At 36.4% G+C, this 20831-nt stretch overlaps 1 protein-coding gene across 1 annotated transcript in view; it reads left to right on the top strand.

Annotated features, from left to right (window-relative positions):
* HAT1 (histone acetyltransferase 1) overlaps positions 1-20268 on the top strand; it is a 50336-nt gene extending 30068 nt beyond the window's left edge. Inside the window, exons 9-11 of the mRNA XM_045559542.1 lie at positions 10252-10403; positions 14633-14749; positions 19822-20268. Coding sequence (XP_045415498.1) covers positions 10252-10403; positions 14633-14749; positions 19822-19989 — 437 coding nt within the window. The 3' untranslated portion in view covers positions 19990-20268. The remainder of the gene's footprint in view (positions 1-10251; positions 10404-14632; positions 14750-19821) is intronic.
* Positions 20269-20831: the final 563 nt, after the last annotated feature.

Here is a 20831-nt window from a genome sequence, read left to right as displayed (position 1 = left end):
AGGTAGTGGCCTTTATTTTAAGCATTAACATTTCTCAGCATTATAAAATACTAAAAATGGCTTATCAGCTGTTCTCATTAAGATATTTCTCCTAGATTTCCATATCCAGTCCTTAAAAAACAAAAAACTTACAGAATTTTCTATTTTTAGTCATTTTATTTGCCTGTTTTTCCATTATTTTGTATATTTTTAAACTTTGTGGATCTTTTAGTTCTAGATCTCCCTTTTCAATCCAGGATATTCTTTTTTTTTTTTTTTTTTTTTTTGAGACAAGGTCCCGCTCTGTCACCCAGGCTGGAGTGCAGTGGCATGATCATATCTCACTGCAGCCTTGAACTCCCAGGGTCAGGCGATCCTCCTGTCACAGCCTCCTGAGTAGCTGGGACTACAGGTGTGTGGCACCATGCTCGGCTAATTTTTAATTAAATTATTTTTAGTATTATTATTATTTGAGACAGAGTCTCACTCTGTCGCTCGAGCTAGAGTCCCAAGGTGTCAGCCTACCTCACAGCAACCTCAAACTCCTGTGCTAAAGAGATCCTCCCATGTTAGCCCCCCAGAGTGCTAGGATTACAGGCATGAGCTACCATGTCTGTCCTATTTTTTAATTTTTTTATAGAGAGGGATATTGCTATGTTGCCCAGGCTGGTCTTGAACTCCTAATCCAGGATTTTCTTTATATTGAGATGGCCTTTTGCTTGCTCGATATATAGCCAGATATAGTAATAATTGAAACTTACTATCTATGGCCTGGGTCATATCTTACTTCCAATGGATAGGTGTTTGTGGTGTAATTGTTACCTATTTTTTTTTTTTTTTTTTTTTAGTGCTCAATTTTAAGGAAAATACTAGCAGACAATTTCTTATTATGTACCATCTTCCTTTTCAGGATGTCAGTCTCTTAAGATTTGAATGGATCTCAGTTGTATAACTTTTTCTAAACCAGTTTAGAAAGAGGTGGATGTGGAAAAACTGACATTAGATAAGCTTGTGCTTTATCTATTAGTACTTTAAAAAATGTTTTTTAAAAGATGTTTGCTTAAGAGTTTGTCACTTAGTAGAATTTTAAATTAAAACAATTTTATTGAGGAATAATTTTTATACCATAAAATTCAGCCACTTTAAGCATACAGTTCAGTGATTTCTATTGAATCTGCAATCATTTCCACAGTCCTATTTTAGAAACATTTCCATCACTGTAAAAAGATCCCTTACGTCCATTCGTAGTCAGCCACCATCCCCACACCCTGTCTCCATTGAGGTCTTTGATCCATTTTGAGTTAGTTGTATATGGTGTGAGGTATCGAAATTCATCTTTTTACATGTGGATATCGAATTGTTCCAGCGCCATTTGTTGAAAAGAATATCTTTTCCCATTGAATTCCCTTGGTCCTGTGTTGAAAATCAGTTGACCATAAATATGAAGGTTTATTTCTGGACTCTCTAATGATCTATATGTCTGTCCTTATGCCCGTACCACACTGGTCTTAATTAGATTGCTGTAGCTTTATATTGGGTTTTGTTGTGTTTTTTTTTAATGATAATGTCAGGTTTAATCTGCCAAGTATACAAGTTTAATTCATGGAACATGTTTTGTCTGGGTGCTGCACAGTAAACAGAGGTTTCTTGAAATGATAGAATGGGTAGGGTTAAAAATGGGCACTGGCCTGCCCAGCAGGGTGGGAATGAGACAGAGAAAGGTAGAGATGGGAGGCCTCAGTCAGAGAGGATTGGCTGGGGATGGGCCATGACCCTCAGGGACACAGGGTACAGGCTCCCAGAGGACAGTCCCTTTCTCAGTGAGCACCCAAGCAACACAGACTCACTTGGATGTCACACACTCATCAGTGGCTGATCCTGGCACAACCACTCCTAATGTATAGTCTGTGACAAATGGAAGCTCACTCTTCTGACCTCACCTTCTAGGCACCCCACACATAAGAGTTCTATAATCTAAAAACAGTAAAAAATCAATCAATCAATCAATCAAATCGTTACGTATGAAATGCTGTCTGCATTTTTCTGTCTCAAAGATAGCAGCTTCCTTCCTCCACTCCAGTCTTTCCCCTTTCCCCTCAAACAATTTCTGTGCTAAAATGAAGAGGAGGCCCCAGGCTGTAGGCTCTCCTAGCTGTGAAGGGTTGCTGCAATGGTGTGATGACACAGGATGGGCAACACATGGCAGAGGTCTTGGCAGCATGGCCCAGTTCTTCAGTATCTCCTCTATAGGCCATACTTAAAATTCAGGGAGAGTGACTGCATTTGATTTCCTGACAAAGGTAAATTATCTGTTGTTTTCCTCTCTTCTTTCTTCCTCCTGGCCTCCTGCTGTTTTCAGATAATCACCTGCTCTGCCTTCCTAGCTAAATGCAACTTAGTATTATATTCTGTTGCTTTCTCTTCTCAGTGTCATCTTGTTCTCTTCTTGCCAGTGCCTTTGGCCTGTCCAGATCCAGTTGTATGACCTTTCTGGTGGTCTGTGCCATCCATTTGGGATAATTGATGTCGAGGAGCACCTCCACACCTTTGGGCTTTTGCTGGTAGTCATCTTTATTCTCACTGGTGTCTCATGCTAGAGATTTCTGCTTTAGGGGGGTCACCTGCAGCCCCATCTGGACTCTCTTCTTGCTCCCCTTCTTCCTTGGCTTTCTGCTTTTTAACTTGGAGCTGTGCATTAATCTCCTTGGGGCACATGTACTGCCTTGCCCAGTCTTTGTGGCTTCCCTTTCTCCTTTCTTTAGGCACAGAGGTTCTAGCAGAGGCAATGCCTCGACTTTTATATTGAGTTTTGAAATTGGAAGTGAAAGTCCTCAAACTTTGTTCTTTTTCGAAATTATTTTGGTTATATTAATACCAGATCCCTTGTATTCCCATAAAACATTTAGGATCAGCCCACCAATTTCTGCAAAAAAAAAAAATAATAATAATAAGGCCTTTGAGTTTTGATAGGGATTGCATTGAATCTGTAATCAATTTGAAGAGATTTGCCATCTTAGCAATTTTGAGTCCCCGTTAACATGAGATGTCTCCATTTATTTCGATCTTTTTAAACTATTCTCAGCAATATTGTTGTTTTCAATGTATAAGTCTCGCAGTATATTTTGGTGTTTAGAATGGGATTATTTTCTTAATTTCATTTTGGATTGTTGATTGTTTTAGTATATGGAAATACAATTGGTTTTTATATATTGATCTTTTATCCTGTATTCTTGCTGAACTTGTTCATTAGTAGTAGTTTTTTGGTTAAGATTTTCTAAGTGCAGGATCACGTCTGCAAAAAAGACATTTCTACTTCTTCCTTTGCAATTGGATGCATTTTATTCCTTCCCTGATTGCATAGCTGAGAACCTCCAATATAATGCTGACTAGAAATAGTGAGAGCAGATGTGTCTGTGCCTTGCTCCCATAGAGGGAAAGCATTTAGTCTTTAATCATTATGGATAATGTTAGCTATATGTTTTTGTAGGTGCTCATTATCAAACTGAGAAAGTTCCTTTCTGTTTCTAGATTGCTGAGAGTTTTTATCATGAATAGGTGTTGGATTTTGTCAAATGCTTTTTTTCTGCATCTATTGAGATGATCATGTAGTTTTTCTCAGTTATTTTGTTAATATAATGTGTTACATTAATTGATTTTTTAGATGTTGAACCAACTTTGTATTTCTGATTTCAATCTTATTTGGTCCTGGTATATAATTCATTTTATATATTGCTAGGTTTGGTTTGCTAATATTTTATTGTGGCATTTGCATCTACATTCATGAGTGATATTGATTTGTAGTTTTTGTCTTAGTTCCTTAGTATCAGGATAATTCTGGCCTCATAGAATGAGTTGGGAAGTATTTCTTCCTCTATTTTCTGGAATAGTTTGTGAAGGATTGTCATTATTTCTTTAAATGTTTCATAGAATTTACCAGTAAAGCCATCTGGTCATGGACTTCTCTTTGTGGGAAGATTTTTAGTTTATAATTCAATGTCTTATTATGGGTCAGTTCCCATATTCTGTTACTTCCTGAGTCATTTTGGTCATTTCTATCTTTTTAGAATCTGTCCGTTTAATTTGTTGGCATAAAGTCCCTTGTAATTCTTCTAATTTCTGTAAAGTTGGTAGTGATGTCCTTTCTTTCATGCCTGATTTTGGTAATTTTTATCTGCTCTTTTTTTTTCATAGTCACTCTAGTTAAAGGTGTGTCAATTCATAGATCATTTCAAAAAACCAACTTTGCGTTTATATGAACTTTTTTATTATTTTTATTTTCTATTTCATTGATTTCCACTCTAACTTTTATTATATTTGTGCTTCTTATTGCTTTGGGTTTAATTTGCTCTTCCTTTTCTGGTAAAGATTGGTCTTTCTTCTTTTCTAATATAGAATATATACATATAATATACATTTATGTATAAGTACTGCTTTAGCTGTATCACATAAATTTTTATAAATTGTGCTTTCATTTTCATGTAGTTCAAAATATTTCCTAATTTCCCTGTGATTTCTTTTTTAACTCCAATATTAGTGGATTCCCAAATTTTCTTCTGTCATTGATTTCTAACTTAATTCCATTGTTATTACAGAATATATTTTGTATGATTTCAGTCCGTTTTTATTTATTGAGTTTTGTTATTGCTAGGCTTGGGAATAGGCAAGTTTTTTCTTTAATGGGCTAGACAGTAAATATTTTATGCTTTGCAAGCCTCATACAGTCTCTGTTGCACATTATTAGTGTGTATTTTTAGAAACCATTCTTAGTTTACATCCCCTACAAAAATAGGCCACGGGCAAGATTGGTCCATGAGGCCATAGTTTGTTGATCCCTTGCCTAACATGCGGTCTAATCCTCGAGAAATGTTTCATGTGTACTTGCAAAGAATGCATAATGTGCTGCTATTGGTTTGAATGTTCTATAAGTATCAGGTCAGGTTGGTTGATGGTGCCATTCAGGTCGTCTATATCTTTGCAGATTTTCTTTCTAATTGTTCTACCCATTATTGAGAGTGTAGTTTTGAAATTTTAGACTTAGTTTTTCATTCATGTATTTTGGGGCTTTGTTGTTAGTTGTGTATCTCATTGTAATATCTTCCTGATAAATTAACTTTTTTGTCATTATTAAATGTGCCTTTTTTTCTCTTATATTTTTGTCTTAAACTCTATTTTGTTTGATATTAATATAGCCACTCCAGACTTCAAATTGTTTGCATGGTATATCTTTTTCTATGCTTAGACTTTCATCTTATCTGTTATTGAATCTAAAAAGTTTCTCCTTCCCAGCACTTTGGTACGCTGAGGCAGGAGGATTGCTTGATCCCAGGAGTTCAAAGCTGCAGTCAGCTGTGATCACATCACTGCACTTCTAACCTGGGTGACAGAGTGAGACTCTGTCTCTAAAAAATAAAAATAAATAATAAAAATTTTCTCTTGTGGACAACATATAGTTGGATATTTTAAAATCTTTTCTGACAATCTTTGCCTTTTGATTGGAATGTTTAATATTATACATTTGCATTTAATATAATTATTGCTATGCTTGGAATTATGCCTGCCATTTTGCTGTTTGTTTTCTATATGTTGCATTTCTTTTGTTTTGTTTCACCTTTGTTGCCTTCTTTTGTGTTAAATAATATTTTCTAGTGAACTATTTTAATTCCTTTGTTGGTTTTTTTTTTTTTTAGAGTTATTTTCTTAGTAGTTGCTCTGGGGATTACGATATGGATCTTATAACAGGCTACTTCAAATTAATACTGAATTCCACTAAAATAAAGAAATTGCTTCAGGCCGGGCACAGTGGCTCACGCCTGTAATCCTAGCACTCTGGGAGGCCGAGGCGGGAGGATTGCTCAAGGTCAGGAGTTCGAGATCAGCCTGAGCAAGAGCGAGACCCCATCTCTACTGAAAAATAGAAAGAAATTAGCTGGACAACTAAAAATATATAGAAAAAATTAGCCGGGCATGGTGGCGCATGCCTGTAGTTCCAGCAACTCGAGAGGCTGAGGCAGGATTGCTTAAGCCCAGGAGTTTGAGGTTGCTGTGAGGAAGGCTGATGCCATGGCACTCTAGCCAGGGCAAAAGACCGAGACTCTGTCTCCAAAAAAAAAAAAGAAATCACTTCAATATAGTTATTCTCTTTCCCTTCCTTTTTGCTATTATTGTTATACATATTATATCTTTATATATTATTATAAGCCAAACATTGGTTTTATAATTATTATTTTATGTAATTGTCTTTTAAATCAGTTAAGAGAAGAAAAGAAAAAAATATTAACTTTTATGTATAGCTTTATAATTATCAGTGTTACTTCATGTGGATTTGATACCATGTTCTTTTAGCCTAAAGAACTTTAGTATTTCTTATAAGGAAGATGTGCTAGCAACAAATTTCTTCAGTCTTTGCTTTTCTGGAAATGTCTTGATTTTGCCTTTATTTTGAAGGATAGTTTTGCTGGCTGTAGAATTCTTGGTTGATAGGGTTTTTTCCTGTTAGTACTTTGACCATGTCATTCCACTGACTTCTGAACCCCTTAATTTCTGATGAATCGTTTTTCTCTTGCTGCTTTAAAGATTTTTATGTTTGTCTCTGGCTTTTGATGGTTTGATTATGATGTGTTTGAGTGTGGATCTCTTTGTGTTTTTTTTTTTTAATTGAAATTTGAGCTTCCTAGATGTATAGATTAGTATTTTTCATCAAATTTGGGAAGTTTTCCATTATTTCTTCAAATATATCTCCTTCCTCTAGTCTCTCTTTCTGGGTTATGTTATACTTATGTTGATATACTTAAACAGTTTTAATTTAGAGTAGTGGTAGAGTCCAGTTTATATTTTATAAAAGGGGAGTAAAGGTAAGGAGAACAAGTAAAGAAGTTATTAAAGTAGTTGAAAAAATACTGGTGGTGGAAGCAGTTAGAAGGAATCAAAATGTCCTTCAGGTTTGTGGGTGGCTTGTATAGCTGGATAGTGTGGCTAAATTAAAATGGGAAAGACTGAAGAATGAGATATGGTTGACAGATTATATTATAATCTTACATTTACTTGATGATTTTCTGCATTGGTCTGTATTTCAGTTATTTTGTTTCACTGTGATTTCATCATTCTTAACAGACTGTAATTTCATCCTAAACTGATGCAGTGATGGATTTCAGTTCTTACCACTTTAAAGCCATAGTCAAATAACACTTAATAACTACATGCATATGATGTTAATAATTAAGTGCTACATAGAAGCATAAAGAAGGTATTCAGTATATAAGGGTGAATGAATGAATATGTGTCTTGGAATCATAAGACATTACCCCTATCTCAGACTTCTTTTTAAAAAAACGGCTTTATTAATATATAATGAACATTCCATACAATTCATTCATAAATAGACAATAAATATGTTAGCCACAGATTTTAAAATGATAATTATAGTGCAGCCACCACTATAATCTAATTTTGGAATAGTCTTTCCCCTCAAAAAGAAATATCCATTAGCAGCCCTTTCTTTCCCCTCTCTTCTACCCGCCCCCCCCCCACAACTTCCATCCCTAGGCAACTACCAATCTACTTTCTATTTCTATAGATTTGCCTATTCTGGCCATTATAATCATATAGTATATGACTGGTTTCTTTCACTTAGCATAATGTTTCCAAGGTACATCTTTGTTGCATGTATTAATACTTTATTTCTGTTTGTTACCAAATAATATTCCATGGTATGGATATATCACATTTTATTCATTCATTGATGAACATTTGGATTGTTTCCACTTTTTGGCTCTCATGAATGAATACTACTACTGTGAACATTCATGTACAAGTTTTTATGTGGATCTATGTTTTTGTATCTCTTGGGTATGTATACCTAAAAGTGGAATTGTGGGAAATCTGGTTACTATGTTTAACCTGACCAGACTTATTTTCCAAAATGGCTGCACCATTTCATATTTCCACCAACAATGTATCAGGATTTCAGTTTTCTACATCCTTATCAAAAGTTGTTATTGTGTTTTTAATTCTAGCCATCCTACTAGATGTGAAATGGTATCTCATTACGGTTTTGATTTGCATTTCCCTGTGGCTAATGATATACATCTTTTCCATGTGCTTATTGTCCATTTATATATCTTTTTAAGAAATGTATATTTAGATCCTTTGCCTATTTTTTTAGTTGTGTTGTCTTTTTCTTAGCAAATTATAAAAGTCTTTTTATAGTCTAGATAGAAGTCCCTTATGAAATATTTGATTTGGAAATATTTTCTCCCATTCTGGGTGTTGTCTTTTCATTTTCTTAATACCATCATTTGAAACACAAAAGTTTTAAATTTTGATAAAGCCGAGTTTATGTATTTTTTATTTTGTTGCTTATGCTTTGGTTTTATTGTCTAAGAAATTGCCTAAGAAATTGTCATAAAGGTTTATTCCTAAGTTTTCTTCTAAGGGTTTCATAGTTTTAGCTCTTAACATTTAGGTCTGTGATTCATTTTTGTTAATTTTTATGACTGGTCTGAAGAAAGGGGGGTCCAATTTTATTCTTTTATTTGTGGAGATCCAATTGTACAAGTACTATTTGTTAAAAAGACTATTCTTTCCCCTGTTGAATTATCTTGGCACCCTTCTCAAAAATTAATTGACCATAAATATATGGGTTTATTTCTGGACTCCCAATTCAATTCCATTGATGTATATGTCTGTCCTTATGGTATTGCCACACTGTCATGATTAGTGTAATTTTGAATTAAGATTTGAAATCAGGAAGTATAAGTCCTCCAATATTCTTTTTTCAAGATTATTTTGTCTCTTCTAGGTACTTTGCATTTCCATATGAATTTTAGGATAAGCTTCCCAATTTCTGCAACAAAAGCCAACTCGGATTGTAATAGGGATTACACTGAATCACTTTGGGGAGTATAGTTGGCCTTTCATATCCATGGGTTCCATATCCACGGATACAACCAACCACAGACTGAACATATTTTTTTAAAAAAATGGATGGTTGCATCTGTACTGAACTTGTGTAGACTTTTTTTCTTGTCATTATTCCCAAACAATACAGTATAACAACTATTGACATAGCATTTACATTATATTAGGTTATGAGTAATCTAGAGATGATATAAAGTATAGGGGAGGATATGTGTAGGTTTTATGTAAGTACTACATCATTTTATATGAGAGACTTGAGCATCCGTGGATTTTGGTATTCTCGGGGTTCTGGAACCAATCCCCCACAGATATTGAGGGACAACTGTATTGATATCCTAACAATATTAAGTCTTACAATCTGTGAACAGCTCAGACTTTTAACATTTATTTCAACCTCTTTACTGATCACAAAACAGGGATGCAGAGAAGTGAGGTGACTTGTCCAAAGTCCTATATCTATGAATGACAAACTGGAACACAAACTCAGGTTCTCTGTGCAGTATGCTTTCTACCCATTATGTTCCAATGTTTTCCTACTTAGTCTAATGTAGATAACACAGACAGACATCTGTGATATTAAAGAGCAGTGGAGAAATTATCAAAATCATGTTCTCATTTTATTCTCTAAATCCAAAATGTTTGCTTTTGTAAAGGGAAGAATTTTTTTTAATTGGGTAACACAAAGACAGCAGTCTATACAGGTTATTGGATTCAATTAAGGGAGTTAAAATTGAGCTTTGGAATCCTTAGTTATAAAAAAAGCATGCATTTGGAATTGCTCATCCAAACTTGAAGCTCATATATACAGCTTCTTTAATTGGAATTAAAACTTAGATACATGTGGACCAGTCAAAAAGTTTAAATTTGAAATGGGTAGCTCTCATTTCACAAATAATATAAATGTCTTTGCAAAAGGATTGCACCTATAATTTTATTTGGCAAAGATAATAGTTCTTTTGTTTGATTTATAAGGAATAATCCTTTCACATTTGTATAGGTAATTTTTTTTTTTTTTAAGAATATATGCCAGCCAGGTGCAGTGGTTCACACCTATAATTCCAGCACTGTGGGAGGATCACTTGAGCCAGGAGTTCGAGACCAGCCTGGGCAAAATATCAAGATCCCATCTCTACAAAAAATACAAAGATTAGACACAAGAACTACTTGAGCCCAGGAGTTTGAGGTTACAGTGAGATATGATTGTTCCTGGGCAACAAGTTGAGACCCTGTCTCTTAAAAAAAGAATATTTGCCTTCCTAGCCTCATGTATATATACATATATATAGAGAGAGAGATTGCAAATGATAAAAAAATTATGTTGGGTAAGGGAAATGTTATTCTGCTTTATTTCTTTAGCGGAAGATCCATCCAAAAGCTATGTGAAATTAAGAGACTTTGTGCTTGTGAAGCTTTGTCAAGATTTGCCTTGTTTTTCCCGGGAAAAGTTAATGCAAGGATTCAGTGAAGATATGGCAATAGAGGCACAACAGAAGTTCAAAATAAATAAGGTATTTGTATTCTGCAGGAAAAAAAACATTTAAAATTTTAAAGTTTTTTTAAAGTATATAGCTTAACTAGAACAGTGTAAGGACATTAAGAATACTTGTGTGGTAAGTAGCAGTGATAAAGAGTAAAGGCTAGGCTGGGCGCGGTGGCTCACGCCTGTGATCCTGGCACTCTGGGAGGCCGAGGCGGGTGGATCGCTCGAGGTCAGGAGTTCGAGACCAGCCTGAGCAAGAGTGAGACCCCGTCTCTACTAAAAAATAGAAACAAATTATCTGGCTAACTGAAAATACGTGTAGAAAAAATTGGCCGGGCATGGTGGCGCATGCCTGTAGTCCCAGCTACTTGGGAGGCTGAGGCAGTAGGATCGCTTAGGCCCAGGAGTTTGAGGTTGCTGTGAGCTAGGCTGACGCCATGGCACTCACTCTAGCCTGGGCAACAGAGCGAGACTCTGTCTCAAAATAAATAAATAAAAGAGTAAAGGCTCTAGGCCGGGCGCGGTGGCTCACGCCTGTAATCCTAGCACTCTGGGAGGCCGAGGCGGGTGGATCGCTCGAGGTCAGGAGTTCAAGACCAGCCTGAGCAAGAGTGAGACCCCGTCTCTACCAAAAATAGAAAGAAATGATTTGGACAGCTAAAAATCTATATAGAAAAAATTAGCTGGGCATGGTGGCGCATGCCTGTAGTCCCAGCTACTCGGGAGGCTGAGGCAGTAGGATCGTTTAAGCCCAGGAGTTTGAGGTTGCTGTGAGCTAGGCTGATGCCACGGCACTCACTCTAGCCCGGGTGACAAAGCAAGACTCTGTCTCAAAAAAAAAAAAAAAAAAAGAGTAAAGGCTCTGGTCGGTCACAGTGGCTCATACCTGTAATCCCAACACTTTGGGAGGCTGAGGCGGCAGGATTGAGACCAGGAGTCCAAGACCAGCCTGGGAAATAAAGCAAGACCCCCATCTCTACAAAAAAATTTTTAAAAATTAGCCAGGTGTGGTGGTGCACACCTGTATCCTAGCTACTAGGGAGGCTGAGGCAGGAGGATTGCTTGAGCCCAAGAGTCTGAGGTTGCAATGAGCTATAGTTGTACCACTGCATTCTAGCCTGAGCGACAAAGCAAGACCCTATCTCTTTAAAAAAAAAAAAAAAAAAATGAGTACAGACTCAGAAGCCAGATTGCTTGGGTCCAAATCTAGCTCTACCACTTACTCTATGACTTAGGGCAATTTAGTTTACCTCCTTATGCTTTGATTTCCTCATAAATAAAATGGGAAGATAACAGATGTTCACTTAATAGTGCAACAAGCAGAGCAAAGATGGATAGTAGGATCTTATTTTTGCTTTTTTAAAAAATGTTTAAACCGTAACATTATATCCCTGGAAACCGTTATATCCCTGGAAACAAGTGTTCATGGGAAGAGGGGTTGAAGTAAAACACATCTTTCATTTTATATACTTCTATATATTTGTTTAAATTCTAAAGTGGTAAATATCTTAAGATAGGTACATGAAAAATAATATGGGAGTTCACAGAAGGGAGTTTATTATTACATTGATGTAAGCAAGGGAATCAGTGGTTATTTCACAGAAAGCATGGCATTTGATTTAAACCTTGAAGAATGAACAGGATTTGGATTAGGATGAGAGGTATTTCAATAATAAGGACTAGTGTTTGATACTAATGAGTAACCCTTCCTTGGCCTCTAAAGCACTACACTTCCTGGCTTTCTGCCTACCACTGTGATTATCTTTCTTGGGATACTTTCACTGGCTTCTCCTCTTCTAAATGTTCCTTAAATGTAACTCTCCCCCAAAGTACTCTATTCAACCCTTATTTCTTGTCATTCTACTTGTTCTTCCTAGGAGATTTTATCTAAATCTCCAATCCAGATTTTCCCTCTGAGCTATATAACCAAAAGGTTTCAGTCACCTTCAGTAAACAACTCGGTTTGAACACAAACTTTCCATCTTTCTGCGTTAAAGCACTTCAATGGTTTCTTAGCCTTAAGATGAAAAATATATTTTAGAAGTAATTTATATCTCTAGACTGTATTAAACCTATATTAATCAATTTATTTAATAGCTCAACTGTTAAAAGAAAGAATATGAACATATTACTTTTTAAAATCATGCTTTTTAAAAAAGGAATTCAAACTCCCTAACAGGAGGTCATAATGAGCCCATCATGGCTGGGTACAGTGGCTCACGCCTGTAATCCTAGGATTTTGAGAGGCTGAGTTGGGAGGATTGCTTGAGGCCAGGAGTTCAAGACCAGCCTGAGCAATCCATCTCTACAAAAATTAGCCAGGTGTGGTGGTGTACACCTGTAGTCCCAACTACTCAGGAGGCTGAGGTAGGAGGATCGCTTGAGCCTGGAAGTTGGAGGTTTCATTGAGCTCTGATGACACCTCTGCACTCTAGCCTGGGCAACAGAGACCCTGTCTCAATTTAAAAAAAAAAAAAAAGTCCATCATAATCTGGATCCTGTCTACCTTGCTAGCTTCAGCTTCCTGCATGCTCTAGCTTTTCTGATCCTCCTGCCATTTTCCAACTATTTCTTCCTCTTTCTTCACCTCTTTCTTCCTTTCGTCACCTCTTTCTTCCTTCTATACCCTTTACATATACTATTCCCTTTACCTGGAATACTCCCTTCTCCTATTTGCCTAGCAAGATAGTACTCATTTTTTCAGGCTCAACTCATGTGTCCCTTCCAAGAAGTTCAAATATCATATTCCTAACTTACCCATACCCTCCCTGCCCAAATAAACATGTAAGTCAAACAACATAAACAGAAAAACTGTCGTACAGCTTCAGTAACATCAAAACTTTCTGATTCTCTGGATATCTCTTTGACCATTTTTCTGTCTTCTGTCTGCCCTTTAAATGTCACTGTACTCCAGGGTTCTGACCTCCCCTATTATCACTGTGTATGCTTTCTCTGGGTGATCTTAACGAACCTTATAGTTTTAACTCTTACCTATATACTGATATTGCTTACATTCTCACCCTTAGACTAGAATTTTTTTCAGAGTTGTACGTTCTGCTCCATCCTAAATCTCCTGTAGGCCGTGAAAACTCACTGTCATTTCACATCCTCCTCCCAATTGTTCCTCCTCTGTATTTCTAGAATTGCCCCTTTGTATTCTTACTTGCCCCTTTGTATTCTTACTTTTGTTGTCCCAGTTCATGCCCTTATCGTTTTTTTTTTTACCTGATTTAATAGCTTAGTTTCTTGAACTCCCTTCCTCAAGCAATCTTCCTGCCCTGGTCTCCCAAAGTGCTGGGATTACAGGCATGAGTCACCATGCCCAGCCATAATAACTTCGGTTTTTTGTTTATTTGTTTGTTTGTTTGTTTTAGACAGGGTCTTGCTTTGTTGCTTGGGCATGAGGGCAGTGGTGTGATCATAGCTCACTGCAACCTCAAACTCCTTGGCTCAAGTGATCCTCCTGCCTCAACCTCCTGAGCAGCTGCGACTACAGGCATGCACTACAATGCCCGGCTAAGTTTTTCTAATTTTTGTGGGGACGGGGTCTTGCTATGTTGCTCAGGCTGGTCTTGAACTCCTGACTGCAAGTGATCCTCCTGCCTCGGCCTCCCAAAATGCTAGGATTACAGTTGTGAGCCACCATGCCCAGCCCATAGCTTAGTTTCTTAATGGTCTCTCTGCCCTTCTTTTTGCTACCATATCTATGTAGCTGAAAGAGTGATTTACATAAAACTCAAATTTATGCACGTCACTTACTCTTCCATTTAAAATCTGTTAACCTACTAGGTTAAAGTCTAGTTCTTTAACCCAATATTATGAGGCTCCACCCTCATTTTCCCCTACTTCTTGCTTATTTTGTGCTTCAGCAATGTCGAGCTGCTGTGTTCGTGTCCGTATGTTCACACAGGCACACGCACACATACACAGAGTGCCCTCCCCTCTTTCTAGAATGGCACATTCTTTTCTCTAAGATTTAGCTTAGGTTTCCCCTAGGAATCCTCTTCTAACATTCCCAGGCCATGCTACCATAATACCCTGTGCATATTTCTGTCATTAAATTAATCATACCTCAATCATTTGTGTTAACCCACTGGACTGCTTGAGGGCAGAGACTATCTTTTATTGCTTTTCTTCTGGAATCTATCACAATTCTTTGCCCGTGGCAGATATTAAACATATCCTATGTTCTTTTGGGAAAATGTCACTATTTTTAAATTTCAAAATGTTCACATTTTTCTTTTGTTTTCTTATTAGCAACATGCTAGACGGGTTTATGAAATTCTTCGACTACTGGTAACTGACATGAGTGATGCTGAACAATACAGAAGCTATAGACTGGATATTAAAAGAAGACTAATTAGCCCATATAAGGTAGGACTTTCAAGAATCTCAAACATTATATTCTTGTCACTGTTTTAAACAGAAGAAAAGCTAGCAAATGCCAGTATATAGGAGAGTTCAAATCATTTTGCTAAATTAACTTTTACAAAAGTGAAAATATTCTTCCAGTTATATATGAAAATCCTTACTCATAATTTTCCAACATAAGCTATAATTGTTTTTCATTCATTTAAAAACTACTCCCAAAGATAGTCTACCATGGTTAGTTTTTTCTTTCATCTTTTAAAAATCTGAATGTCGAGGCCCTAACAAGTAATCTTGTTTTCCCCAATTTTCTTGTCTTCCCATTTGTCATATATATCCTATTTGCTTTGCTCTCTTCCTAAAAATAACCTTGGTTTCCTTTATAACCTCTGTACTTTACCATAGCTGAAATTGCAACTTAGTATTGTTTATTTCTTTTATGTTTTTTTAACATTCTTTCTTCTTGGCCTTGTTTTCCAGTTTTTTCATCTTCCATATTTTCCTCCTTATAATACAAAAATTTCCCCTCCTAGACCTGGTTTGGCCTTATCATTTGGCCATTGGTAGGGTGGATATTGTTCATGTCAACTTGTATGAATGGAATTTTTTTTTCTTTTTCTTTTTTTAGAATGTGGAAATTCCAGATTTGAACAATGGCAATTTGCTGTGTACTTACAGCTTGGCAGCAGTTGGGGAGACTATTTATTAATTTATTCAACAAATAATTATTGAGCACCTGACATGCAGTTGCTATATTTTACACAATACCTGTAGGTTCATATAGAAAACTAGCTGGGAATGACCAAGTCAAATCCGGCTTAAAATTTGAGAAAGTAAATAGCTAATGAATAACTAATATATCAAGTACACGTAGTTCTGGTTTTCCTACACAAATTTGGAGAAAATTTGTTTTATTTGCCATTGATTCTGCTTTATAGAGCCAATTTTTTTTTTTTTTTTTGAGATGAGTCTCACTCTGTTGCCCTGCCTGGAGTGCAGTGGGTGCAGTCAACAGCTCATGGCAACCTCAAACTCTTGGGCTCAGTGATCCTCCTGTCTTGGCCTCCAGAGTAGCTGGGACTACACTTGGTTAATTTTTATTTATTTATTTATTAGAGATGGGATCTTGGTGTGTTGCCCAGGCTGGTCTTGAACTCCTGGCCTCAAGCAACCCTCCCACCTTGGCCTCTCAAAGTGCTAGGATTACAGGCATGAGCCAATCTTTTGAATGTCAGTGGTTTATTGGATCATACTACTTGCTGAATTCCAACTCTTCCTTTATAGCATCTTGTTACTTTGCAGTGCAACTGTTTGCCAATTTGTCATTGTAATTCCGTTCAAATATATCACATTCTGAATATAAAAATAATTACTTGCCTTTGAATCATTTAATCTTGAATTTATATATAGATGTATAGTTCTTCATGGTGTCATTTCATTAAGCAGTTTAATGGATTTTCTACTTAATAGACTACTATCTGCATATAACAAGTTGTAATAAATTATAATGGTCTCAAACATTATCCAAAGTAGCATTTTAGGCCAGGCATGGTGGCTCACGCCTGTAATTCTAGCACTCTGGGAGGCCGAGGCAGGTGGATGGCTCGAGGTCAGGAGTTTGAGACCAGCCTGAGCAAGAGCGAGACCCCGTCTCTACTAAAAATAGAAAGAAATTATCTGGACAACTAAAATATATATAGAAAAAATTAGCTGGGCATGGTGGCGCATGCCTGTAGTCCCAGCTACTCGGGACGCTGAGGCAGTAGGATCGCTTAAGCCCAGGAGTTTGAGGTTGCTGTGAGCTAGGCTGACGCCACGGCACTCACTCTAGCCCGGGTGACAAAGCAAGACTCTGTCTCAAAAAACAAAAACAAAGTAGCATTTTATTTTTTGATGTTATCAGTTCAGAAAATAGGTAGAAATGGTACTTTCCAAAGGTTTTGATCTTTAAGTAGTACTTGTTAGCTAGAAAATGTCTTTTTTTATTTTTTATTTCAGCATATTATGGGGGTACAAAAGTTTAGGTTATGGATATTGCCCTTGCCCCCCTCCCCCCCAATCAGAGCTTCAAGCATGTAGAAAATGTCTTTATGATGAAATTTGGGCAGAGAGAACAGTATGACTAGATGACAACGTTTAAGAGTATTAAAACTGTTTTATATTAACTCCCCTCACTTGTCCAGCCAGTTGACCTGTCTAAAAAACGGACAAAAACTGGTTATTAAACTCTTAAGGTTCTTAACAGCCAAAATGGTATCATCATCCTTGCAGTAGAGATTAATTCTGACATACATCTAAAAAAAAAATCAATAATGAAGAAATTGAAGGTGGTAAAAAGGGAAGAGATAAATTGGGGAAGTAAGCTCTCCTAGAGAGAGATTTAAAAGCAGCATAATAATTTAAAACAGTATGTTACTGGCACATGATTCATTCTGTAGGTTATGTGGAACAGAATTGATAGTCTGGAAATATTTAAGAATTTAATATGATGGGTTTATTAATGTATAAGAATTTAATGATTGGCGGCATCTTCAGGCAACGGGGATAGATTATTTAATAAATGTTATAACTGGTTGGCAATTTAGAAAAATATCTTGTATTCCTATCACACACTATAATAATTTCCTAATTTCCCTTTAGTTCCTGAACTATTTCCTTAAGTTAGATGCCCTTATATGGGGCAGTCATGTTTCTTGGCAGAAAAAAATAACTTTTACAGCATATGGGCTTGAAGAATAAGGAATATATACTGCCCTTTCAGGCCTTAGGAGCAATAAATTTGAATCAATTGTCTAGCACTGAGGTCCCCAATCCACGGCCTGTTAGGAACCCGGTGGCACATCACTACCTGGGCTCTGCCCCTCTCACGTCCTCCCCACCCAGTTCCCCACCTTGTGCTTGGAAAAATTATCTTCCACAAAACTTAGGAACCTGGCTTCACAGCAGGAGGTGAGCAGCAAGTGAACAAAGCTTCATCCGTATTTACAGCTGCTCCCTACTGCACTAGCATCACCTTCCCCTACCCCACCCTAGCCTCTGTCTGTGGAAATATCATCTGTGAAACCAGTCCCTGGTACCAAAAGGTTGGGGATCGCTGGAATATTCGTTAACATCATTTGAGAGCTTGTTAGAAATGCAGAATCTTAAGCCCCACCCCAGACTTATTGCATCAGAATCTGAATTTTAGCAAGTTCTTCAGCTGACCTCTATGTGCATTCACATTTGAAAAGCACTGCTTTAGAGGGGCTGCTGACATTAATGCAGTTTTATTTTTTTCTTTTCGATATAGTAGTAGCAACTTCATTTACATAGATCCAATAATTTAGATCCAGGCTCAACCTAATTTTTTTTTGTAGTGCCAGATTATTTCAATATGGGTTTATCTCCAGTACTTTATTGTACCTTGTTTTAGAAATGTTCACACGATTATAAATTTAGCTTAATTTTGATTTTTTTAAAGTCGTAATCATGACACATTTGCCTGGTATTCCAAAATTATTAGGGTTCCTTTTAAAGGACATTTATTAGTTTTTAGGACCAGTTTAAGGTATTATTTTTAGGTTTTTTTTTTTTAATTGTCTCTTCAAAGGCAGTTTGACACAGGGACTAAGAATACGGACTCCCAATTGTTTGACTATTGGCTTTTCAGCTCACTAGCTCTATCAGCTTGGACAAGTTATTTATCTTCCTTGTGTCTTTTTTCCCCTCCATCTAATACCTATTTCATAGAGTTGCTAGAATTAAAAGTTAACATATGTGATTTCTGACCTCTATATTATCAAGTCTTTATTACATTTTCTAATAAAAGAGAGAGCTGTTAAGATAATCTAGAATAGTCTGTCCAAAACATTTGAGTTTCATATATCACAATGTTGCCACCCAACCAGGAATCTTGGAGTTACTCTTCATTCTTCCTTCCCCACTCAATACCTTCTCCCCTAAATCTGTCTTATCTGCTTCATATCTGCTTCTCTTGACTTGATCTAGGCTTTCGTCAGCTCCAGCTTGAACCACTGTAGTAGCTGCCAACTCAGTCCTCCTCAGTTCCGTCCTGACACTGACACAGTGTCCTGCATACCAGCTCCTTGTTGCAAACTCCTCAGCCTAGTGGTGTTGTCCTCAGTAAAATGGGGGAGGGTTTAGTAAGATAATGTATGTCTGGAACTTCATAGAGACTCAAATGCTAGTTAATATTTTTTTAAGTATGACAGTTTTTCATTTATCTTTCTGAAACTTTTCCAACAGTTTATGTTAAAATTAATATGTTGTCCATAAATATATCACTGGGTAAGGGAACCTAGAAATGAACATAGTGCCAGGAAAATGACAGCCTGAAATGAAAAATTAATGTAATTAATTAATGATTGAATAGTGAAATGAAGAGTAATAGCCCATATTCTCAGTTGTCTTTCTTCAGTTAATGTCTTTTATTTATTAAAGAATGGTTTAAGTGTCTACACTGACCAGAGTTCTTTAATAAGCTTTGGAGGAGGCTGCTAGTCGCATACGTCATTTGACACAAATGCCAGTATTCTTGTTAACTCCTTTTAGAGGGTTTGCATTTCATGATTAACATTATGTTTAAGCTTCCTTTTTTTTTTTTTTTTTTGAGACAGAGTCTCACTCTCTTCCCCAGGCTAGAGTGAGTGCCATGGCGTCAGCCTAGCTCACAACAACCTCAAACTCCTGGGCTCGAGCAATCCTACTGCCTCAGCCTCCCGAGTAGCTGGGACTACAGGCATGCACCACCATGCCTGGCTAATTTTTTTTTTTCTATATATATTTTAGTTGGCCATTTAATTTCTTTCAATTTTTTAGTAGAGATGGGGTCTCACTCTTGCTCAGGCTGGTCTCAAACTCCTGAGCTCAGAAGATCCACCCGCCTCGGCCTCCCAGAGTGCTAGGATTACAGGCGTGAGCCACCGCGCCCGGCCTTGTTTAAGCTTCCTTAAGAAGAAAACTGAATGGGACAAATTTGGGCATATTCTTACTATTATTTTAACATTAAAGACTTAAAATTGTAAAAATATAAAGAAATATCTGCTCTCTTATCTAACAAATAATTGTTTGTTGCTTAGAAAAAGCAGAGAGATCTTGCTAAGATGAGAAAATGTCTCAGACCAGAAGAACTGACAAACCAGATGAACCAAATAGAAATAAGCATGCAACATGAGCAGCTGGAAGAAAGCTTTCAGGAACTAGTGGAAGATTACCGACGTGTTATTGAACGACTTGCTCAGGAGTAAAAATTATACTACTCTGTACAGAAAGCTTGCACTTTCTGTACAATGTGTTATGAAAAATCTGATGAAGACTTTAATTTTAAAATCTTGTAACATTTTACTTACTTTAAAAGTTATCTATCTTATCTTTAGTTGAATATTTTCTTTTGGAGAGATTGTATATTTTAAAATACTGCTTAGAGTCTATGAGCATATATTGCATTAAAGAAAAGATACAGCTTCTGAAATACCACTGCAATTGCTTCCCTTCTTAAAAAGTATAATAAATGCTTAGTTGTGATATGTTAACGTGTGATGATATGATTCTTAAATACATATTATGATAAACTTTTTCTGTCTTATTAAAAACCTTAGATTTTACACTTTTATTATCATTCCTCCCACACTTTGCTTCTAAGATTTTATATCTAACATCTTTAAAACACATTTCTTTAAGGTCATCCTAGTAATCTTGTTTTTTCTATATGACTTTTTGAAATAGTAAATGTTCCTAGTATGGTTTTGTTTTGTTTTAAATAAACTCTTAACTGTTGCGGGCAGGCAGGTGGGAGAGAGAAGGGCAACTAGATACAGCCTAAAACCTAAATGTTTGGCATCAAATATCACTTGAAGATAATTTAGAAGTTAGCATAAACATTTTATAATAATGTAAGATAATAAGATAGAAATCAGTGTATAAAAATCCTATTTGCATACCATTATTGAAATATATCTAGCGTAAAATGAGATACATATCTATTGTAGTTTGTTTATAAGGTTACCAAGGTGTTGAAATACAACAAGAAAAAGCCCAAAATAATGATAAATTGCTTAATATAGCTTTATTTTTAATGAAATAGAATATA

This window comes from Lemur catta, chromosome 8 (genome assembly GCF_020740605.2).
Source record: "Lemur catta isolate mLemCat1 chromosome 8, mLemCat1.pri, whole genome shotgun sequence".
Lineage (NCBI taxonomy): Eukaryota > Metazoa > Chordata > Mammalia > Primates > Lemuridae > Lemur > Lemur catta.
This window is presented reverse-complemented; position numbering and strand designations above follow the sequence as displayed.